At 33.2% G+C, this 22,171-nt stretch overlaps 1 protein-coding gene and 3 long non-coding RNA genes across 5 annotated transcripts; 2 read left to right on the plus strand and 2 right to left on the minus strand.

Annotated features, from left to right (window-relative positions):
- Positions 1-1,573: 1,573 nt before the first annotated feature.
- Positions 1,574-2,333, minus strand: LOC116005726. Its single transcript, XR_004095010.1, has 2 exons — positions 1,996-2,333; positions 1,574-1,863 (listed from the first exon to the last, which is right to left on the minus strand). It is a non-coding gene; the product is annotated as an uncharacterized LOC116005726 (long non-coding RNA).
- A 9,270-nt stretch (positions 2,334-11,603) lies between these two features.
- LOC116007510 lies at positions 11,604-13,358 on the plus strand. 2 transcript variants are annotated; one of them, XR_004095279.1, is made up of 4 exons: positions 11,604-11,735; positions 12,216-12,261; positions 12,607-12,799; positions 12,963-13,358. It is a non-coding gene; the product is annotated as an uncharacterized LOC116007510 (long non-coding RNA). The 2 variants fall into 2 exon arrangements; XR_004095280.1 differs by having other exon boundaries at positions 11,604-11,718.
- An 85-nt stretch (positions 13,359-13,443) lies between these two features.
- On the minus strand, positions 13,444-15,384 carry LOC116007501 (pathogen-related protein). Its single transcript, XM_031248208.1, has 4 exons — positions 15,194-15,384; positions 14,919-15,051; positions 14,063-14,361; positions 13,444-13,734 (listed from the first exon to the last, which is right to left on the minus strand). The coding sequence occupies exons 1-4, from the start codon at positions 15,329-15,331 to the stop codon at positions 13,618-13,620; spliced, it is 687 nt and encodes a 228-aa protein (XP_031104068.1). The 5' UTR covers positions 15,332-15,384; the 3' UTR covers positions 13,444-13,617.
- Positions 15,385-19,688: 4,304 nt separating this feature from the next.
- On the plus strand, positions 19,689-20,321 carry LOC116009706. Its single transcript, XR_004096829.1, has 2 exons — positions 19,689-19,817; positions 19,905-20,321. It is a non-coding gene; the product is annotated as an uncharacterized LOC116009706 (long non-coding RNA).
- The last annotated feature ends 1,850 nt before the right edge of the window (positions 20,322-22,171 follow it).

Consider the following 22,171-nt stretch of genomic DNA (forward strand, 5'->3'; position numbering starts at 1 on the left):
TTCACATCAAAATATCTAGGAGAAAGTATAAGTGTAACAATGGAATTGAGTCCTTAACTAATTAAAAAATTAACATAAATCTTTAAATCAGTAAAAGAAGCGAAGAATGGTCAAAAACTAAGTGGAGTGATTTTTTTTATTTTTTTTTTGAATAGAGTTAATTTCAGAAATGGCCCTTCGACTATTGACTTTTATTAATTTTTTTCTTAACTTTTAATTTTACTAAAGTTGGTCCCTTAACTATCACATTCTATTAAATCTATGTTAAATAGGTGTTAAAATTGAAAAAAAAAAATGTAAAACGAAATATTTTAACATTTCTTCTTCACTTTGTTATCCCTTTGAATATTCGAATGACTATTTCTGGAATTAACTATTTTGAATATTACTGACTCTATTACAATATAATATATGTTCATAACTAGAGTAACTTGGTGCTACTGGATCGTAAAGTTCTTTTGGGCAAAAACTAAGTGGAGTGGAATGGATAAGATAAGTAATTTTTAAAACTTTTTTTAGACAAAACTTATTTGAGACTTGCGTTTGTCATCAGAGAGGTAAATTTCAAAGGAGTTTTTTCAATTTCTTAATTTTTTTTTTTTTGTGAAATATTTCTCGTATTTTATGGGTCATTTTTTTTAGCGTGGAATACAAGAATTTCTCATATTTATGCAACAAATGCAAGTACGACTTACCTTTTTTATATTTTACGCATACAAATATAACTTATGTTTCTCGTATTTTAAGCTTAAATATGATTTTAATAAATTCAAGAAACTCTTTTAGGACCCTTTTTAAGGACAAATGCAAGTCCCAAATGAATTTTGCCTAAAAATATTTAAGTTTTAAAATTTGCTCATCTTTATCGGCTCCACTTAAGTTTAATCAACAAAAAGCGTGATTAGCCATATGGCAAGTTGAACACACATCCAAAAATGATGAACTATTTAAGTGATAGAAGTTGCAAGTTCATTGGAGGAAGAGATGAGGTAATAACGAGAGAATCTAGTGGAAGACGTATAAGACAAGAATTAAACGGACAGGAGAAAAAAAGCAGATTAGCTACACCTTTAATTACGTTTAAAAGACAACATCTGTACGTACTGTCGTTGTTTTTTGAACTTGTAGATCACATCTGTCTCTCCATCTGCCACTTTACCAGGAAACCTCAGACCCCAAATTCCTTTTGTTCAATTATACAGTGAATGGTCACTGTATCCATTCAAATTTCCTGCTTCTACTTTTTTACCTCTGGCCGGCTACTATATGCATAAACTACATTCAGCATTACAAATGGAAAAATATGTTTTGTTTTGTTTTTTTTTTTTTGTTGGGGTGTAGGGAATATGGTTTAGAATAACTCTTTTGCATGAAATTTGACAAATTGCTCTTGTTAGGACTAAGGGCTTTATCACTACACAAAAAGTTATGGTTTGAAAACGCACCTTTAGTTCTTTACACAACTGCCACATTTTTGAGAGGCAGGATGCTGATCGCCATATTTTTGAGACATTTTGCTAAACTTAGCCCTTCAGACATCTGTTCAAGAACAACTAATTGCCAAACACCCTCAATATATATTCAATAGTACACTAATTAACAATGTCAATAAGGTATGCAATTTCATTCATTTGGATAGAAATGAGCACAAAATGCAGTATATGTGACAGTATATATATGTTTACAAAATGCATCTTCTACAAGTCTACAACTACTATGGACCCTTTTGAGTTTTGACCACCTGCTATTTTGACTAAGTTTGCTGGAGATCAGATTCAAGTTCCTTGTCTAACAAGCACACCAGAGACCATCCAAATCAGAAACACAGCTTCCTCTGAAAGCTCATCAAGAACACCCAAAAATCTGCAGATTAAACACAATAATACACTCCGTTAATTGAATAACAATAATACACAATATATGTTAATTGAATAACACATTCCGTCTTAACTAAAAATCTAAACTGACAATGACAGAACGAACGTAACTAAATACCTTGAAACAAGCATGGATATAAATTCTGAAGCGATGTGGCTTCTTGGAACACAGGTTTCCCGGCGAGGTCAACCAAACAGTTCGGGAAACCACAGGAGACCATAGGCTGCTCTGCTCGTAATCGAAGTCGAACTCGGACGCATCAAAGTACTTGCCTAGGAGCCTGTCCGACAATGTTTTGGACACCAGTTGAACATATGGACTACCTTCAGAAAAACAAGTGTCCGGGGATGATGAGGTTTCAGATGGCATGGCTAAATAATGTTGTTTACGTGCATAGAAAAGATGGGCAGTTGTGAAAGTTGTATAATGAGATTGAGAAAGGAGGAAGTGCAATCATGGAGGAGACGTTAGTACTATGTTTGGTTTTTCTTTTAGATTACATTCAGAGCTGAGAAAGTAGGGCTATTTAAGCCTGCAGAAAACTCAAGAAAGTCTGTACAACATAATAACTTTTAGTATTATTATTACTCAATAATAAATGAATTTATTTTACTATAAATGAGTGTTAAGTTAAAATGAAAGATTTTGTTTTTATTAAGTTAGTAGTAAATAACTAATTTTATCATATACACTCTGTTACAATGCGCACAAAAAGTTAATATCGCCCTACTAAGGTTCGAACCCACCCCTTTCACATGGGAGTGCAACCGGTCTTGGCAACTAACTAATATTATTAGTTGGTCAAATCGAATAATACAATAAGTTATCAGTTAATTGCCAAACATCTCTGATCTATAATGAAATATGTGTGGAAAATAAATCTAAAAAAACATAATTTATACGACGGTAATAAATTGTTTCTTGTTGTAATTTGGCTTATCAATTTGCTCAGTTCTCGCGTGGTGATTGTCCGGTAATTGCTTGGAGATTATATATATGATAATGTAGTGTAGAGAAGGAAAAAGGAGAAGAACAAGAACAAGAACATGAACACAAGATCACAAAAGCTCTCAAAAGCCCCATCTTATTAATCTATCAAGATGTATATATATACAATAATACAACCCTTCATTTTCTCAACAAATGAAGGAGTTAGATAAAGGGCAAATGAAAAGTCTAAATATAATGGCCATCAATATATATATTTATAACACTCCCCCTTGGCCATTATTTTACCATACTTATGCCTCGTTAAAAACCTCGCTAGAAAAACCCTTTGGGAAAAACCTAGACGAGGAAAAGAGTACACGAAATATGTTAAACCATTGTGTTGCACCGGTTGCCTCATTAAAAACCTTATTATAAGAATACCCAATGGGAAAACTTATCTAAGGAAAAAAAAGTACAACCATATGCTTTCGGAGCATAATCTTAAGGATTTCAAAAGTCTTCTTGGATTGTCCATTCTAGTGTAGCTAGAGGTTGTCGCTCCCCCTGAAGATAACAATCTTCTAAGCCTACGCATTCCAATTTTATAAACATATTACTCAAAATTGGATGCAGGCAGAAACTTGGTGAACATATCTGCCAGATTGTTCACGAGGGCGAACTTTCTCAACAAGAATTTTACTAATCTTCTGGAGTTCATGTGGGTAGTAAAACTTAGGTGCAATATCTTTTGTAAGGTTCTCATTAACAAACCTATTATTTGCTTGGGCAACACAATCTTTATTTGTCCACCTGCGACATTGGGGGTAAAAATATAGCATAACCAGTTTGGGACTTGGCATCATGGGGATCAAAATAAAAGAGCCAGTACCCAAGTAGCCCGCCAAAACCACGTATTGGTTTCTCACATAAATATCATAATCTTTTATACCTCGAAGATGCTAGAGGATATGTTAAACATCATTTCAATATTTCATTGTAGAGGAAGCACTAAACGTTGCTAGCAATTTCATCGCAAATTCAATATCAGGCCTGATGCGACTATGGAACTTCTAGTTCCCTAATAGTGCTCCAATAACAACGATAATGGACTTCCAGTCCCAAAATATCCTTATTATCATCTTCGAGTCTAAATAGTCCCTTATCTACTTCAAGAGATTATTGGACTACCGTTAGTGTGATAAGTAAATGATACTTATTCATATAAAACATCTTCAAGACATTTTTCAAGTAGGCTAACTGGTATATAAAACTCTTTCAAAGAGAATCTCAATCTTCAGGTCGAGGCAATACTTGGGTTTCCCAAGTCTTTCATTTCAAAACTCCGTCTTTCAGCATGAGCTAATATCACCAAGCTCTTTATGTGCTTCAATAACATATAAACCATCAATATCGACTGAGAAGATAAAATAAATAACTCCATTAGCAATTCTTTAACGAACACATAATGGTACATATTATTTGCATGCATATTCCTTCTTCGGGAGGAAAACACTCAGTCAATAATATTCAAGTCATAAAAAGACTTTAGTAATTTAATGATACATGTTGCGATTTTCACTTTCCTCATTTCAAAAGTGTTAAATCCATCAGGGATTTACAGATAAATATTAGCATCTGATGACCCATAAGTTTGCGGTCATGACATTCATCAACTGCATATCTAAATTTACAATTCACTGCCAATGATGTTAATTAGCGGAATGTAATGCCATATGTTGTGGGAGAGTACATTTGATTAAAATCAATTCAGGGTCTCTGCGTAAACCCTTAAGCTGCCAGTCTTGCTTTATATCATACCACCAAATTGTTTGTATTTCTCTTTTGTACAAACACCCATTTGTAACCTGCTGGGTTAACATTAAATGGTGTACATATTATAAAGAGAATACAGTTTTAGCGAGCTGAGCTGTACATGCCTTAATTGCTCCTTTATACATTAAAAAATCAGGGCACTACTGGTGCCTAGCTCTGGATCCAGATTCTTATATATTGAGAGCAATTTATAAGGCAATTGTGTTGTCGACAACTATAATATTTTTCATAAGATCTCCCATATATATAAAATTCATGGCAATTTCTAAATCAACCAGACTCTAGCCATTTCCTAGAGATATTTTTATCTGGTTGTTCCGCATCCCCAATATTATGATTTTGGGTGTACCTGTAAATTTATTGGGGGTTTTCGTCTTCTGGACGAATGTCTTTAAGACATACTTCTTTAAGAGATTTCAAGAGTGACGGAATTTTCTACTAGCTAGATTTAGCTTTCCGCGGATTCTTGTCTGTTATACCAATCTGTCTCCACGCTTCTAGCGTCAAGGAGCATTAGTAAATACATATATGGTCCAAGTTGGGGAAGATATATGAGACCTAGTCACTCTTCTTATCAGTATATATATTGGCATATTAGATATCTTCTGAACTTCTAGTTCAGTTTACCTCTTCTGAACTTCTAGTTCAGTCTACCTAATACGTGAGTTTAAATACTGAAGATCTTTTTCATCAATCATTCCATGAAATTTCTCGGCATTCTATAAAATTTGGGCTTTCATCTCCCCCTAATGCCGTGAAACGATCTTCATCAAGTGTGCAGTTAGCGTACCTAATTATATATTGATCCCATATCATGGACTCAAGTATTTAAACAACAGACGGAGGCTTTGATAGCCCTTGGGGGTACGCAATGGCGGTGATATAGTAAAATAGACTGCACACTATGAACAAAANATTAACAAACCTATTATTTGCTTGGGCAACACAATCTTTATTTGTCCACCTGCGACATTGGGGGTAAAAATATAGCATAACCAGTTTGGGACTTGGCATCATGGGGATCAAAATAAAAGAGCCAGTACCCAAGTAGCCCGCCAAAACCACGTATTGGTTTCTCACATAAATATCATAATCTTTTATACCTCGAAGATGCTAGAGGATATGTTAAACATCATTTCAATATTTCATTGTAGAGGAAGCACTAAACGTTGCTAGCAATTTCATCGCAAATTCAATATCAGGCCTGATGCGACTATGGAACTTCTAGTTCCCTAATAGTGCTCCAATAACAACGATAATGGACTTCCAGTCCCAAAATATCCTTATTATCATCTTCGAGTCTAAATAGTCCCTTATCTACTTCAAGAGATTATTGGACTACCGTTAGTGTGATAAGTAAATGATACTTATTCATATAAAACATCTTCAAGACATTTTTCAAGTAGGCTAACTGGTATATAAAACTCTTTCAAAGAGAATCTCAATCTTCAGGTCGAGGCAATACTTGGGTTTCCCAAGTCTTTCATTTCAAAACTCCGTCTTTCAGCATGAGCTAATATCACCAAGCTCTTTATGTGCTTCAATAACATATAAACCATCAATATCGACTGAGAAGATAAAATAAATAACTCCATTAGCAATTCTTTAACGAACACATAATGGTACATATTATTTGCATGCATATTCCTTCTTCGGGAGGAAAACACTCAGTCAATAATATTCAAGTCATAAAAAGACTTTAGTAATTTAATGATACATGTTGCGATTTTCACTTTCCTCATTTCAAAAGTGTTAAATCCATCAGGGATTTACAGATAAATATTAGCATCTGATGACCCATAAGTTTGCGGTCATGACATTCATCAACTGCATATCTAAATTTACAATTCACTGCCAATGATGTTAATTAGCGGAATGTAATGCCATATGTTGTGGGAGAGTACATTTGATTAAAATCAATTCAGGGTCTCTGCGTAAACCCTTAAGCTGCCAGTCTTGCTTTATATCATACCACCAAATTGTTTGTATTTCTCTTTTGTACAAACACCCATTTGTAACCTGCTGGGTTAACATTAAATGGTGTACATATTATAAAGAGAATACAGTTTTAGCGAGCTGAGCTGTACATGCCTTAATTGCTCCTTTATACATTAAAAAATCAGGGCACTACTGGTGCCTAGCTCTGGATCCAGATTCTTATATATTGAGAGCAATTTATAAGGCAATTGTGTTGTCGACAACTATAATATTTTTCATAAGATCTCCCATATATATAAAATTCATGGCAATTTCTAAATCAACCAGACTCTAGCCATTTCCTAGAGATATTTTTATCTGGTTGTTCCGCATCCCCAATATTATGATTTTGGGTGTACCTGTAAATTTATTGGGGGTTTTCGTCTTCTGGACGAATGTCTTTAAGACATACTTCTTTAAGAGATTTCAAGAGTGACGGAATTTTCTACTAGCTAGATTTAGCTTTCCGCGGATTCTTGTCTGTTATACCAATCTGTCTCCACGCTTCTAGCGTCAAGGAGCATTAGTAAATACATATATGGTCCAAGTTGGGGAAGATATATGAGACCTAGTCACTCTTCTTATCAGTATATATATTGGCATATTAGATATCTTCTGAACTTCTAGTTCAGTTTACCTCTTCTGAACTTCTAGTTCAGTCTACCTAATACGTGAGTTTAAATACTGAAGATCTTTTTCATCAATCATTCCATGAAATTTCTCGGCATTCTATAAAATTTGGGCTTTCATCTCCCCCTAATGCCGTGAAACGATCTTCATCAAGTGTGCAGTTAGCGTACCTAATTATATATTGATCCCATATCATGGACTCAAGTATTTAAACAACAGACGGAGGCTTTGATAGCCCTTGGGGGTACGCAATGGCGGTGATATAGTAAAATAGACTGCACACTAGGTACGCAATGGCGGTGATATAGTAAAATAGACTGCACACTATGAACGCAATGGCGGTGATATAGTAAAATAGACTGCACACTATGAACAAAACGCAGACAGGGAAATAAAATAGACTGCACACTATGAACAAAACGCAGACAGGGAAATGTTTGATCTTATACCACGTATTAGGAGCTAGGGGGAATAATTATGATATGCAGTGAGTCAGATTCTGATAGCATATAAAACTGATGTCCCCAATAAGAAAATACATAGTTTAAGAATTTTCTTCCACAAAATATGCTTTATATAATATGCACTTGAAGGAATCTGACTCAAAAAAAATATTTGCCCAAGGCAACTCACTAGCTCATCCCATATTATAATATCATTTGGGTCTTTAAAGCCTTTAAAAAATGTACTGCAACATATAAAGTACCCAAAACATATACGCAATCATCTATGATCAAATATGAAAGCATACATATCAAATGATATTATAAGGGTACACAATAATCATAGGAAAACTGGGAAGCTTGTCAAATAATATAGATCTTCATGATCTCCCAAACATCTCTATCCTCAACTTTCCATTAGTTTCACTCATTGGTTAATTTGTTTCGTGCAAATTCACATGATATAATTCACTCCCTCATTTGCTTCGAGCAAACATGATATAATTCACTCCCTCATTTGCTTCGAGCAAACTAATATGATATAATTCATTCCTTCGTTTGCTTCGGGCAAACTGATATGATATCATTTGCTTCTATCTTTCAAACAAATAACATCTAAATTAATCATATCATGTATGTCATAAGTCAATGATCATTCTTATAAAGGGGTATACCACTCCTTAAATAACACAGAATTACACTAAGACATATTCATAGGGAGATTCGATATCTTGGCATATTAAATTTTGTCAAAGGAGGATCATCATAATTTGTTGATAATAGCAATCCTTCAAGGATTGATATAGGATTTTTGGAACAAATTCAACTTTGGATAAGCACCCAACCTATTGCATACGAGAGTCATGATTGTGTGCATGAGAAAAAAAACTCCGTAAATAAGCATGCAAACTAAGGGAAGTAACTCCGAGAAGTAAGATTAGAAAGGTAAGCTTAGAGAAGTACACTACTGAATAGTAAATTTCAAATGATTAATTCGAGTAGTAAAAATCAGCAAAGTAAAAAATCACTTTGCACTCGTAATAATTTGCATCCAAAAATAACTTTGCGCTCAAAAACACCTTTGGAGTATATGTGTACTTCTCGGCCATGCAATAACTTTTCGAATATCGTGGCCATAAACTAAATTTTCGGGTGCTTCAAGCATAAACTAACTTCTCGGATGCTTCAAGCATGAGCTAACTTTTAGATGCTTCAGGCATAAGCTAACTCTTCAGACGTGAATATATTTTCATGCAATACTCAAACATCTTCATCAATACCTCATCATTTCATTATCATCATTTATTACAATATTTGCTTCAGGCAAACAAGAATCAACAAGATGAGCTGAGACTCATTCTTCGATGACAAAATACTTTGGTGTGCGACACATAGGGACCAAAGCCCTTCACACCCACATTGATAGCAAACTTCTAGCTAGAATTTTGCCTCAATAAGTATGGTCATCATTGATTATCATGATCACTTTGCTTCTTATTTTTGAGCTCGAAACTCATACCACACCAGTTATAACCTCGACCTCAACCCCTTATAAAGTTGCTCGATTGGGCAACATTATGTGCTTCAGGCACTAGTGAAAAACCAATCAGACATGCATTTTGATTCTTCATCAACAACTAGTTATGTTTCTTAGCCACAATGAGTGCTAAAATTAGCTTAGAATGCTCCATAATTTGTTGTTTTGTATTGCTGCTAGAGTACAAGGTTACTCGCATGGAAAGTATACATAGTATTTTCAAATAAGTATTTATCTGAAACTTCCTGTTTGCAGAGTTTTAATTGCGAGACTATTTTATGCAGAACTAAATTATAGTCAGTTACTGACTTATAATCTTAAAACTCGAGATTAAAAGCTAGTCAAATTGTGCCTAAGGAAGGACAATTGATGACTATTGGTCGAAATGGTCCTTCAGGGACTTCCAATCAAATACTCATTTTTAAGGTCGCGGTTCAAGTGGTGACGTATGAAAATGAGAGCTTTTACCTTCTGGGTATCAGTGCTCTGTGACTTAGCAACAAAAGCTTGTCTCAATTTCTTAGATGCCAAAGAGAGTTCAATAAAATCACATTTGGCAATGGAGGACATGATCTACAAGATCATAATTTTCATGTAACTCTACGAAGCAATATGTAACAACAATGGAAAAAACCACTATTTTGAATACATGTTCAAACAATGGATGAAGAAACACCATTTTACATAAATATGCGTATATGTATCTTAGTATTCTGATGCAAACATAGCAATCCGATACAAGCATAATAAGAATTGATTATGCATTTGATATCCAAAGTCATAGAACATACATGGATACATATACATACAATTTGGTATATAACCACATGTATTTACCATTTTCAAGCATCATGGTTCATGTAGAGCTTAATTCATATCCATGATTCAGGAGGATAAATCAAGAGAATTTATATTTACAAACCCATGTATTTACCCCAAAACTTTAACCATAGCTTGATGAGGGGTTCATATACTCACAAGTAGTTAACAAACATGGAGTATTATCACACTAATTATCAGAAGCACACATATACAGATAATAAAATCAAAAGGGAGAATACTCATTTCGCAGAAACAAGGATTGGAGGTTCCAATTAATATTGGAAGGCAATATGCACAAACAAAGTCATAGATTTCATAATAAAATGCACAAGACAAGATAGCAAGCATACCGTTCACCGAAAATCACGATAGAGACTCGTGCTGATAACGTGTTGTAATTTGACTTATCAATTTGCTCAGTTCTCGCGTGGTGATTGCCCGATAATTGCTTGGAGATTATATATATGATAATGTAGTGTAGAGAAGGAAAAAGGAGAAGAACAAGAACAAGAACATGAACACAAGATCACAAAAGCTCTCAAAAGCCCCATCTTATTAATCTATCAAGATGTATATATATACAATAATACAACCCTTCATTTTCTCAACAAATGAAGGAGTTAGATAAAGGGCAAATGAAAAGTCTAAATATAATGGCCATCAATATATATATTTATAACATTTCTAAAATTAAAATCAAACAACATCGTTTTACTTAATGGCATACGCTGGTACACGAACCATGGCCCTCGATATAACTTGTCTACCACAATAGTCCTGTACTAAAAGTTTAATATATATAAATATAATATTTATAGACACATCACAATGCGAATTTAGGGTGTCATTGAAATATCTTGATTGATTATAGTAGATGTAGACTCTTGTGTGCAGAGTATATATATAAGTAGGGATGTGACTTGACATTTACCTCATTCAATTGCTCTTAAACATGAGCTATTGGAATTTATGGTTAGTTTAGTGTAATATCTAATGTATAAAAACAAAAACAAAAACAAAAAACAACAAAAAAAAGAGAAGGTAGAATTTGCTTTACAAGCAAGCTAGTGAACAACTAAGAACAAATTTCACTTTTGGTCCCATGGATATTCTATATGAATCACATTTAATCATTGATTATTAAAATTTTATAATTAAGTGCATGACTATGTTATTTTTATCATATTGGTTATGCCATTCATTTAAGTGCATGACTATATTATTTGTATCACATTTGGTCCGTCAAATTTCCCAACTAACTATTGCTAGAAGTGCTCCATCTAAAAAAAAAAAACAAATATCCTATTTAGTTAAATTAGACGGTAAGATTAAATGTGATACAAATTATACATTTATTTACCTAATTAGAAAATTTTAATAATCAAAGACTGAATAGTCCGGAAAAAAAAATGATTTCCTTCTAATAACTAAATAATGTGTTAAAGGCCCAATTGACACAAATATTTTCGCTTCCACGCCCCATCACAATAGTCAATACTTAAATAGAACCTCCCGCTCTTTTCACTCACTCCGGCTTGAGCTCTCACCTATTCCTCCCCAGAACCCCAACCACAGTCCGCCCACAAGCACAAATCCTCATAGAGTCAATCAAGAAGGTGGTAAGATCCTTGCATAGTTCTCCAGAATCGGCGCCTTCGACAATCGAAGGTGATTGCTAAAAATGGGTAATGGTGTTTATGAAGCACAATTTATAGTTCTACTTGATTCAATCATTGCTAAATCATATTGTAGAATGTTAAATGACATGTGCTTTTCCGGATTCACATACACACTCAAAAGAAGAAAGAAATAGAATAGGAAAATTATTAATTTTTGAAAGTTCAAGATTTCTGGTGGATGGTAAAGTTTTGCCTTTGTCCTCCTTACAGCTTCAAACTCTAGAAACCAGTGGGTTGCAATTTGCACTTTTTGTATTTTTTGGGGGTAAATTTAGTTCAATTTGCAGTATTCTAATTTTAGTTCTTTATTTAGGGTAAGTTGAAAAATCTGTTCTTTAATTAACCTTTCTGTACCTTAATTTAGGATTTTGCAGTACTTTATTTAGGAATTGCAAATCCTGAAACTATTTTCTATACACTGGACAACAAATATAAAGATGTATTTAATCTTTCTTTTTAAAAAATATTTTTCTTGCCTTTTTACAGGCCTTGGCATGCCTTGTAGAGAATCATATGCTCACTTGTGATGAAGGTGAGGATTCATTAATCATTTAACCTATATTACTTACTAATTTATTGTTGGATTGAGTGCTTACAAATACTGGTGTAATTTTATATGAAAAATTAGGATGCTGACTATTTCCTTTGTTAGGAATATAGCGGAATAATGCGGAAACGAATAATCGAAAATTGAGAATTATAGAAGTTAAATAATAGGGACAATATAGAAATAACAAATGAATTAACTAAATTAGAAAATATAATATAATATATATATGTCTACGTGAGGGGCAAAGAGGAAGAATAATGAATTCAAGATTGATATACATTGAATTACAAAGCAAAGGTAACTATTTATAATGTAAAATCATGCAAGAAATGCGGCAAACAAGAGAGTATTGCGGCAATTGCAAGGAGCTACGCATTTGTCAACGAGCGTGCAAGAATGATGGACTGCAATGCTTCATGCCTTCATGGTGGGTGGTCTTCATGAATTTGGAGCCACAAATATTATTCTAACATCCTTCACGCAGGAAAAGTTCTCCGCTGCAATTACTTACTACCACAAGGTGAGTTGCATCTATAGATAAGATATTTAATGTCTTGAGGAAATTATTATATATGGACCGTCATTATCAAAGGAATGGTTTATATACGCTGTGTCATTGACAAAATGCTCTCCCGATAGCGAGTTGCAACTACTTTGAGCCTCATTTTCAAGCTTTGATGCAGGCTTTATGGCTCAAACCAGACGATAAATTCTGCACCGAGAGATGTTGACATTGGCTCTAGCCGATGAATGTCGACATGGCACCATTCCAAGAATTGAATCTCACCATAATGAGCTATTGATTTATTAGAGGGCACACAAGATGCAAACTTTCTGTATTGTAGTTATAGCAAGTTGGTATATACCCATTGGCCATACCCCATCATCTGTATCCAAGTAAAAGTCATAATTTGGGTGTTCAGTTGCACCATCAGATCAGCATCTAAGAGTATCATTTTCAAGGGCTGTATCTTGACTTTATTACCAAGTTATATGACTGGTGTTTATTTCCCATTTATTAGGGAAAAGTCTGGTTTAAATTCTCAAATATGTGAATATATATGATTAGGTTCAGTTTAGTGTTTATGTACATTAAATTTTATATTTGTGAATATATAAAAGAAATATTATGAACATAATATATGATAATGTTATTAAACATGATTTAGACACTTAATATAAAACGATATCATTTTGAATTAGGATTCACCATGAAAGGTGAAACTTGATTCATGAGATAATTTGTCATTATTCATAACAAGATTCCTACTTTGAAGCTAGGGAAATTCATAACATCAGAACGGTAACCTTAAAAAAACAAACAGCGATGGTGCTTTTTTATTTGTGGAAGGGGCATTGCTTAATGTTGGAATCTGTTCCTTTGAGAAGCCCACCCAAAAGCTCTGCTGGATCATAATATATCTCTACTTCCTCGGCACTCAGAGATTCATCAACCTGTAAATTAAACATCATAATCATATTCATAGTACAACTTTGTAAAAGTTAGGGTCCATCCACTCATACTGATGTGGAGCGACAACATATGGTGTCTGTCTTAAAAATCAGTGCACTGAAGAAGATAAGAATCATGTTGTCTATCTACCGAACACAACATCAGTAGATATTATGCTCAACACGCCCCTTCACATGTGAGGATTTTGATACTAAAATGGAGCATGTGTTTCATCTCAACTAAAAGTCTAAACTGATAGTTGAATTGCACATTTATGTTTATATATTGATATCTAATAATATGTTTGCCGAGATGAGAGAGAGATAGTACCTTCATGATTCCAAGGCCATAAAACTGAACTAATTCTCCGGTAGGAGAATGGCCCTTGAAAGGTCCTTCAAAATAGCCCCAATGCCTGAACTTATAGGTCACCACAGGCGGCCCAGAATACACGGCCATCACTTCCCACGCAAACCCCCGAGGAAATGCCGACCGGAACACATCGTGTGACGATTCAAAACTCTCCTCCTCGGATTTGTACACCTTCAACTGTTCCGGCAACGAAGTCTTCAACAGTGCATTGTAACTCCCCAGCTCTAAGGTTTCTTCAGCTGACAATCCCTCCCTCCCTATCATAAATAAATAAATAAATAAAAGAGAAATTAGTTTAATTTGATATGATAATGTAAGGAATATGTACTAGTGTAGAGTTGATAAGGGTAGACATGATCACATGAATGATGCATGTGGGTCATTTATTTGTTTGTGGTGAGAATAAGGCCACTGAAACAATAATAAATGTTGGAGTTAGTGAACATATATATGATCTGTTATATAGAGTAACATCTTCACCAACTATTTTAAATGGACTGACATATATCTTAATCCACTAATATTTATCATGCATGCCATTCACAATTTTTTTTCTTACTTTCTTCTTACTTCACTCTCATGTTTTAATGCAGTGTTTGATAAATAGCTGAATAGTCAATTTTTAAGAAAAAATCTATGATGTTTTTTTTTTCAAAATTATGACATTAATAATAATAATAATAATAACAATAATAATAATAATAATAATAATAATAATAATAATAAAAGATAGGCAGTAATAATACTAATAATAATTTAAATTTTAAACTTAAATAATCATATTAAAACTAAAAATAAGTACATATATACATACCATTAACGAAGAGCTTGAATTTTTGAGGATTGATGGTCCTGAAGTCTTGTATGCGAATTTTATGAGACAGCTCCATTTCCCACGACTTTACAGCATTTTGTACTGTCTCTTCTAAGGATCCTTCTGGCCATACCTACAAATTAAAATTAATAACCAAAACGCCAATCACCATCTTCGTTCTTCAACTGTTTTTTGTTTCGATCTTTTTCGGACTCACATATAATATAATCAAACACAAATATACATGCAAGCGATCGATACGACGTAGTACGTACCTGGGTTCTGCCTTGTTCAAAGAGCTCGTTAACGGCGTCATAAGTGGGAGCACCGCCGTGCCTCCACTGGATGTTTCCTCCTTCTTCGTGAAGAAAGGACCTATACTTATCGCTGGCCCTTTTAACGCCGTCTGCCATTGATCCCCACCCACAACGTTATCTTTTGTTTCTTCAATTCGCTCCTACAAAGGTGTACGAGGAAGTTGATTAACCTCATAGTGGATGGATGGGTTTTATAGGTGGGGGCCTGGGGACTTCCCCGTCTCAATCCACACATCAGATTAGAGGGTGCGACTCAAATTGCGTGAATATTATAATTTAGCTTAATTCATAAAATATACTCCCTAATTTTGATAAATCTTAATTAAGAGATGGCATGGATTCATAAAAACTATTACTACATCCGTCCCATTTTATGTGTCTGATTCGGTTAACGAGGCTTGACTGAAGTTATTTTTAATCCAATTTTTCATAATATTAAATTTAGTATTAATATACAAAATTTATATATTTAGAAACTACACTAAAAGTACTATTAAACAGAAAAAATCAAATTTAAAAATGAGTAAAAATTACTAAAGAAAATAAACAAAGAAGAAGGAGTTGGTTTGACCAATGAATAGTAAGTAGGACAGGTAAAATGAGACAGAGGGAGTATAATTTAGCTTACTTCATAAAATATATACTCCGTAATTTGATCAATATTAATTAAGAGATGGCATGGATCCATACTAACTATTATAATTTAGCTTAATTCATAAAATATACTCCGTAATTTGTAAATCTTAATTAAGAGATGGCATGGCCTGATGGCCATAATAACTATTATAATCCTATCTGTATCTATCTATAATCTATAATAGAGTAAAATCGTGGTGAAAAGTTCCCGCACAAGGAGTTGTCAAAAACGATGTCGTTCAGATAAGATAATGAAAAGTTGTTTTCCCCCACAAAATAAAACACAAGTTATTGGATTTATATTAAATGTTGTTTACATTAAGTTTCAAATTTTGAGGAGCCTTAGCCTTCATATTAAATGCTATTTACATTAAGTTTCAAATTCTGAGGAGGCTTAGCCTTCATATTAAATGATGTTTACATTAAGTTGCAGATTCTGAGGAGGCTTAGCATAAATAAGGGTAATTCTATTTGTACCACCTTAAATTTTATTTACACCATTATTTAATAGGTTTAATAGCTTTATAGGTGGTGTAAATAGAATTTGCTATTTACACCACCTTCATTAAAGTTAGTCAAACATTATGTTTTCTATTCCTTAAAATATTTATTATTTATTATTTATTTGTATTTCTAATTGTGATAATATAATAATATTGTCTATAATACTTTTTACGGAGTAATTAATTATTTAAAATATTTATTATTTATTATTATTTCAAATTGTGGTAGTATAATAATTTTGATCATTGTAACTAAAAAATGGCTTTACCCTGCAGTATCTGTTCATAACTACTTTCTCAACCTATTGAAGCACAAGGGTCAGTAGAGTCAGTATTGACTCTACTAAAGCTCGAACCCACCATCTCCCGTATAAAGGGAAGGGTTTGATGCCACTAGACTACAAGGTCATTGGCTATTAACTAAGAAATTTAATTACACACAAAATTAGATATTGAAATTAGGATTTTCAAAAAAAAAAAAGTATCGATGTTCAATAACAACAAAGGTTATTAATGAAAAGAAAATTTCTCAAGCAAAATCTATTATCCATATGCTGATCTTTTCGTTGTTCAATAACAGACTTTAATAACTTCAAAGTCTATATAAACATTCCTTAATTAAATTATATAAACATTCCATCCACACCAACGCACAAAGCATGCCTTATGCAAGAAAATATGTAGGAGAATATCAATATATGAAAGACCTATATTTTTGTTGTTGAATTGAAGAAAAATAAATAAATAAAATGAAGTGACAATTCAAAGATCAGACCTTGTCCCAGTTGATACCATATGTGTTTAGAAAATAATAGAGTTAATTTTATTATTGGTCCTAGATTTATAGGTGACAGACCAATTTAAGTCCGTTTTTATTAGAACATCCACTTTCGGTCCTAGTATTATTGTAGCATAACCATTTTTTATCTTTTATCAACAAAACAGTTTAAATATCACTAAATACAAGGACGTTTCGATCTTCAGTTATGAATTTTTTCAAAAATATAACAGTTCAACCTATTTTGTATAAAAAAAGATTTAAATGTTTTTATATTTAACGATATTTCAACGATTTTGTTGATAGATGCTTAAAAATGGTCATGTCATAATAATACTAGGACCAAATCAGGATGTTCTCGTAAAAAAAGACTAAAATTAAAATGTCGCCTATAAATCTAGGACCAAAATGGAATTAACTCAAAAATAATATATACCAAACATTAGTTAGCATATGCGTGTACTGTGGCACAATGTCTACCACTCACAATTAGATATATATACCCCACATAAAATTAGAATAATACTATATACATATTATTATTATTTCTCTACTTAATATTTTACTCTCTTTAATTTACGGAAAAGTATGTAGTAGCTACCTGAATGTATGCACAAGAAAAACTCGCGAACTGACAAAGTATTACAAGAAGTGTTAAACAAGTCTAAGTTGTCAATATATAGTTGACCGGCTCAAACAAAAAAAAATGTTAATTTATCCATAAAAGTGAGGAGGTTTAATGATACGGAGTATTAGAATATATGTGGGAATAATATTTTTAGATAAAGAGTAGGTTTTGCGTGAAGCTAATCTTAAAAATAAATTTGGAACACAGTACAAAACATAGTTTTTTTTTTTTCATCATTTTCTTTTTAGATTTGACATTGGATAAACTGCACAAGAAAGATCACATGCAAATTAAATGCGCCCGCGCACATAAACTACTCCCTCCTTAAAAAATTCTGCCACTTTAATTTCATTGAACATACAAAGCAAATTTAAATTAATTATATTACTTTTATACAAAAGAAATTAATAATTTTATTGTAACATATATTACTATTAGTCTGTTATACAACAAATTAATACATATTTTAGAAATAATGCATATCATTTTTATACCAAAAAAAATTAATTCTTTAATTTGAATGTAATAAATTAATATGCTTCAGTGACAATGCATTACTTTTCACTCAAATACTAATATTTTTCATAGAACATGCATGTAATATTTTAAAAAAGAATTAATAATATTTTTAGTGAAAATTAATATTTTTAGTAAATATATAATAAATTTTAAGAAAAATAAATATTTTAAAGTGAAAATGTAATATTATGCTTTTAAAAAAATTGAAAATTTCCACTTACGTACTGAACAAGCCTAGTTTCCTCCAAACACGTGTGTTAGGCTTGTTCACATACATGTAGAAATTAAAGCTAATTAAAGATGGAGGCGTGATGGTTTGAAAAATCAAGTAATTATCAAGTATAGTATTATACAAGAGTGGGGCAACCCAATCGAGTTATTAGACAATTACTTTGATAATGACTCTTTGTATGAACTATTTATTACCTTTCTTGGTTTAATTTACAGTTAGGGTCACAAAATAAATTTTCTCAAATAAACCTTCAAAAAAAATAGCGATGGTGAACTTTCTGGTAAATCAAATATTATATAAAAGTTATATCTACGTACGTTATATGGCAAACACAACTAAGAAAGTCGTTTTCCCTTATTCAACTTAATCTAGGTGTGGTGACGCAAAGTTGAAATATTTTGCATATAAAAATATTAAGAATGTCCACCATGTTGCCGAATGCCACGACTTGGATGCAGTAAAAGAAGTTAATTAGTGTTTTTTTTAAAAAAAATCTTTCTGATTATTGTCTTTTTGTTACATTTCTACGAATTGACTTTGCCCTTACGTACTTCGATTATTTTAAGAACATGCATGTTAGGGGACTAGTGGAGTATTTTTAGGGATATACATGTTAGTAGAATATTTTTCTTAGTTAATCAGTTTTTTAATTGTTAGTATTTAAAAGTTATTGCAGAGATAACAAGGATAACAATTTCCCAATTGTTATACAGTAAAAACTTTATGTACATGTAAACAAATAATTTGAGTAACTACAAATACAAAATGTGCCAACTATAGATACAGAATCTGAAGATTATTTTAAGACCAAGATCTACAATGCAAAGTAATCAAGGATCAAACACTTGACCTTTGGTTAAGGATGAATGAGTCTCTTCCACTCAACCACATCCTCTAGGTTAGTGCAAAGTAAACTCTGATCCATGGTATAATTTCCCGGTAATCCTAACATTCAAAATTGATTTTATAATGGAAAACAAACATTGGGCCTATAGAGAAAACAGCGTGACTATGACATGTAATCATTTATAGCCCAACTTAGATTCCACTTTGTAAAGATCCGGAGTCTGGTAATGGGCATTGGGCCCTCTACTGTGGCCCACTGTTGAACCAAAGCCCGTTTTTTCTTCTCAACAGCATTTGGGCGGAGGGACCAGATCGATACCAATTCCCGTGTCCAGACGGAGAAGTGAGAACGATGAATCAGATGATAGCTCCGGGAAGAGAGGCAGGACCGAAGGTCGTTCGATTGCTCTGCTTCGTCAGCGCTGGATGTACGTGAATGCGTACGCCGCAATTCTCACTCGATTTTTCAAGTTTTTGTTCAATCTGTTTATGGATTAAAAGTTGTTTTGCGGATTTTCTGTTTTCAGTTTTGTGCACAGCTGCGATTAACAAGTGGAGAGAGTTGGAGAGGAAGTCCACGATTCAAAAGCAGCAAGAAGAAGGCCAGTTGTTGGAGAAGCCATCGAATGCGGTACAAAGAGCGCTGGAATAATCATCAATCTTGGGAGAAAAGGTTAAGAATTCCATGGTAATATAAAGAACTCGAATCATTATATTATTTAGAGTTGTACTTATGTTATGCTTTCACTATGAATATGAATACAATGCTGTTTTTTTTTGGATGTTGAGAAGTTATCTTCCTCTTTTAGATTGCCTTTTTTGACTATTTGACATGTTCTAGGTCCATTGCTTAGTATCACTAGTAATCTTAATTGCTGTCTTTGATGCACATTTTCTGTTGTTGAAGTTCACTATAGTTGAAATTGCAGTTATGTTTATTCTTCTTTTGTACCTTTTAACTACTACCTGGATTTGATTCACTTGATATGAGTTCCCATTTCATCTATTGTAGTGGTTGCTATTTTGTGTGAATGCTGTTTGTGCTTGGTAGGAATGGGAGAAGTATGGAGCTATTAGCTACCATCAGGATTGAAAATTTTCAATCACTGTGCAAAGATAGAAAGTGAAAAATCAGCAGTTTGTCTGGGGAAAATTGGACTTTTATGTTTCTTGCCATAATCTGCCAGCTCAATTCGACTAATTCTTCTGAGGAATTCATAGTGTGCTGTTGGTTTACATGACATGCCAAAGATGATTAATTACCTTCAAATTAAAGTGATGAATCAGCCATTATAAATATGAGAAAATTTGTAGTTTGAAAAACCACATTCACTTGTTTTTGTACTAGCTGAGTAGCTGTGTGTTAATTGGAGTCTTTGGTAATTTCTCTTCCTAGTCCTTGACTCTAGGCACAAGGGATCCATCTCCACGCTTCCAACTTGCATCGAACCTCTACCCTGCTGCTGGAGTGGTGACTTTAAGTCAAGTGGTCTACCACTTGAGCTAGCTCCATAGGGAGGGCCTCTCTGTGACATCGTATAAAAGAATCTATCTCCACACTTCCAACTTGCATCGAACCTCTACCTTGCTGCTGGAGTGGTAACTTTAAGTGAAGTGGTCTACCACTTGAGCTAGCTCCACAGGGAGAGCCTCTATGTGGCATCTTATAGTAATAGTAGTAGTACTTGCTTGAAATGAGCGGTCATAGCATATTAGCATCAAATTTAAGGGATAACTTGATTAGTGCAGAATGCCTGCCTTGCTGGAAAGTTCTGATTTAGCCTTTGGGTTAGGGTGGATTATGCTATTAAATTGTTTTTTAGAAAACCTTTTTGAGAAAACTAAGCAAAAACAAGACCAATTACCAAGGTAGGAAATATATTGATTATCAAGTATGGGTATTCAAGTACTAGTGGATCACATCAAGTCATCAACGAGCAATTAAACAATTAAACATAGATAGGATGGCCTCACAATATGGTACAAGTATGAAGTATGGTGTGAATGCATGTGATGGCACATGGTATAGATGTGGTAAGTAAATGGTACATTTATTATTGTAATACAACGCTTGAAACAAATGCAAGATAAGGCTTCATTCCTCCCTAAAATGTGGTGCATTGCAATTTGGCGTGGCTATTCACTTGGGTTTTCTTTTTATTTATTTTTGTAAATGCAACCAGTAATTGCAACTTGCAAGGTTTCAATTGCTTTGGCCATGTTGTGTACTTTTTTTTAAAAACTAAATTTAATTATTATTATTATTATTATTATTATTATTATTATATTATATTTTGAGAGTCCCGTTGTGCAGTCCATTTTTTAAAAAGAAAAAAGTCCTATTTTATGAGCTTCTTTTCTTCAATTTAAAACTGTTTTTTTGGTAGTTTGAAGAATGGTTCTTCTAATTTAATGACAGCAACTACACAAATATTTTACAATTAATTAAATTGTTATTATAAAAAAATGGGAAAAGGGTCAAATAGGCCCTCAAACTTTACCTGAAAAGTCAATTAGGTACTTAAACTTTTTAAAGGTGCAATTAAACCCTTTAACATTTTATTTTTGTGCAATAAGGTCCAAAAACATAGTGGTGACCTGTGATAGCGGGTTAGAAATCATTTCCAACTAAAAACCACTGCCGGCGACGGAGCCGGTCGCCGGAAAAGTCAGTCGCCTCTCTGGAATCTTGCCATTGCTTATTGGATCCAATAATTCAGTCTTAGAAGTAAGAAATGATGAGAAAAGCAAAGAGTTCATCAAGCCAACATCTTTTTACATATCTATCAGATTA

Source organism: Ipomoea triloba, chromosome 2 (assembly GCF_003576645.1).
Source record: "Ipomoea triloba cultivar NCNSP0323 chromosome 2, ASM357664v1".
Classification (NCBI taxonomy): Eukaryota; Viridiplantae; Streptophyta; class Magnoliopsida; order Solanales; family Convolvulaceae; genus Ipomoea; species Ipomoea triloba.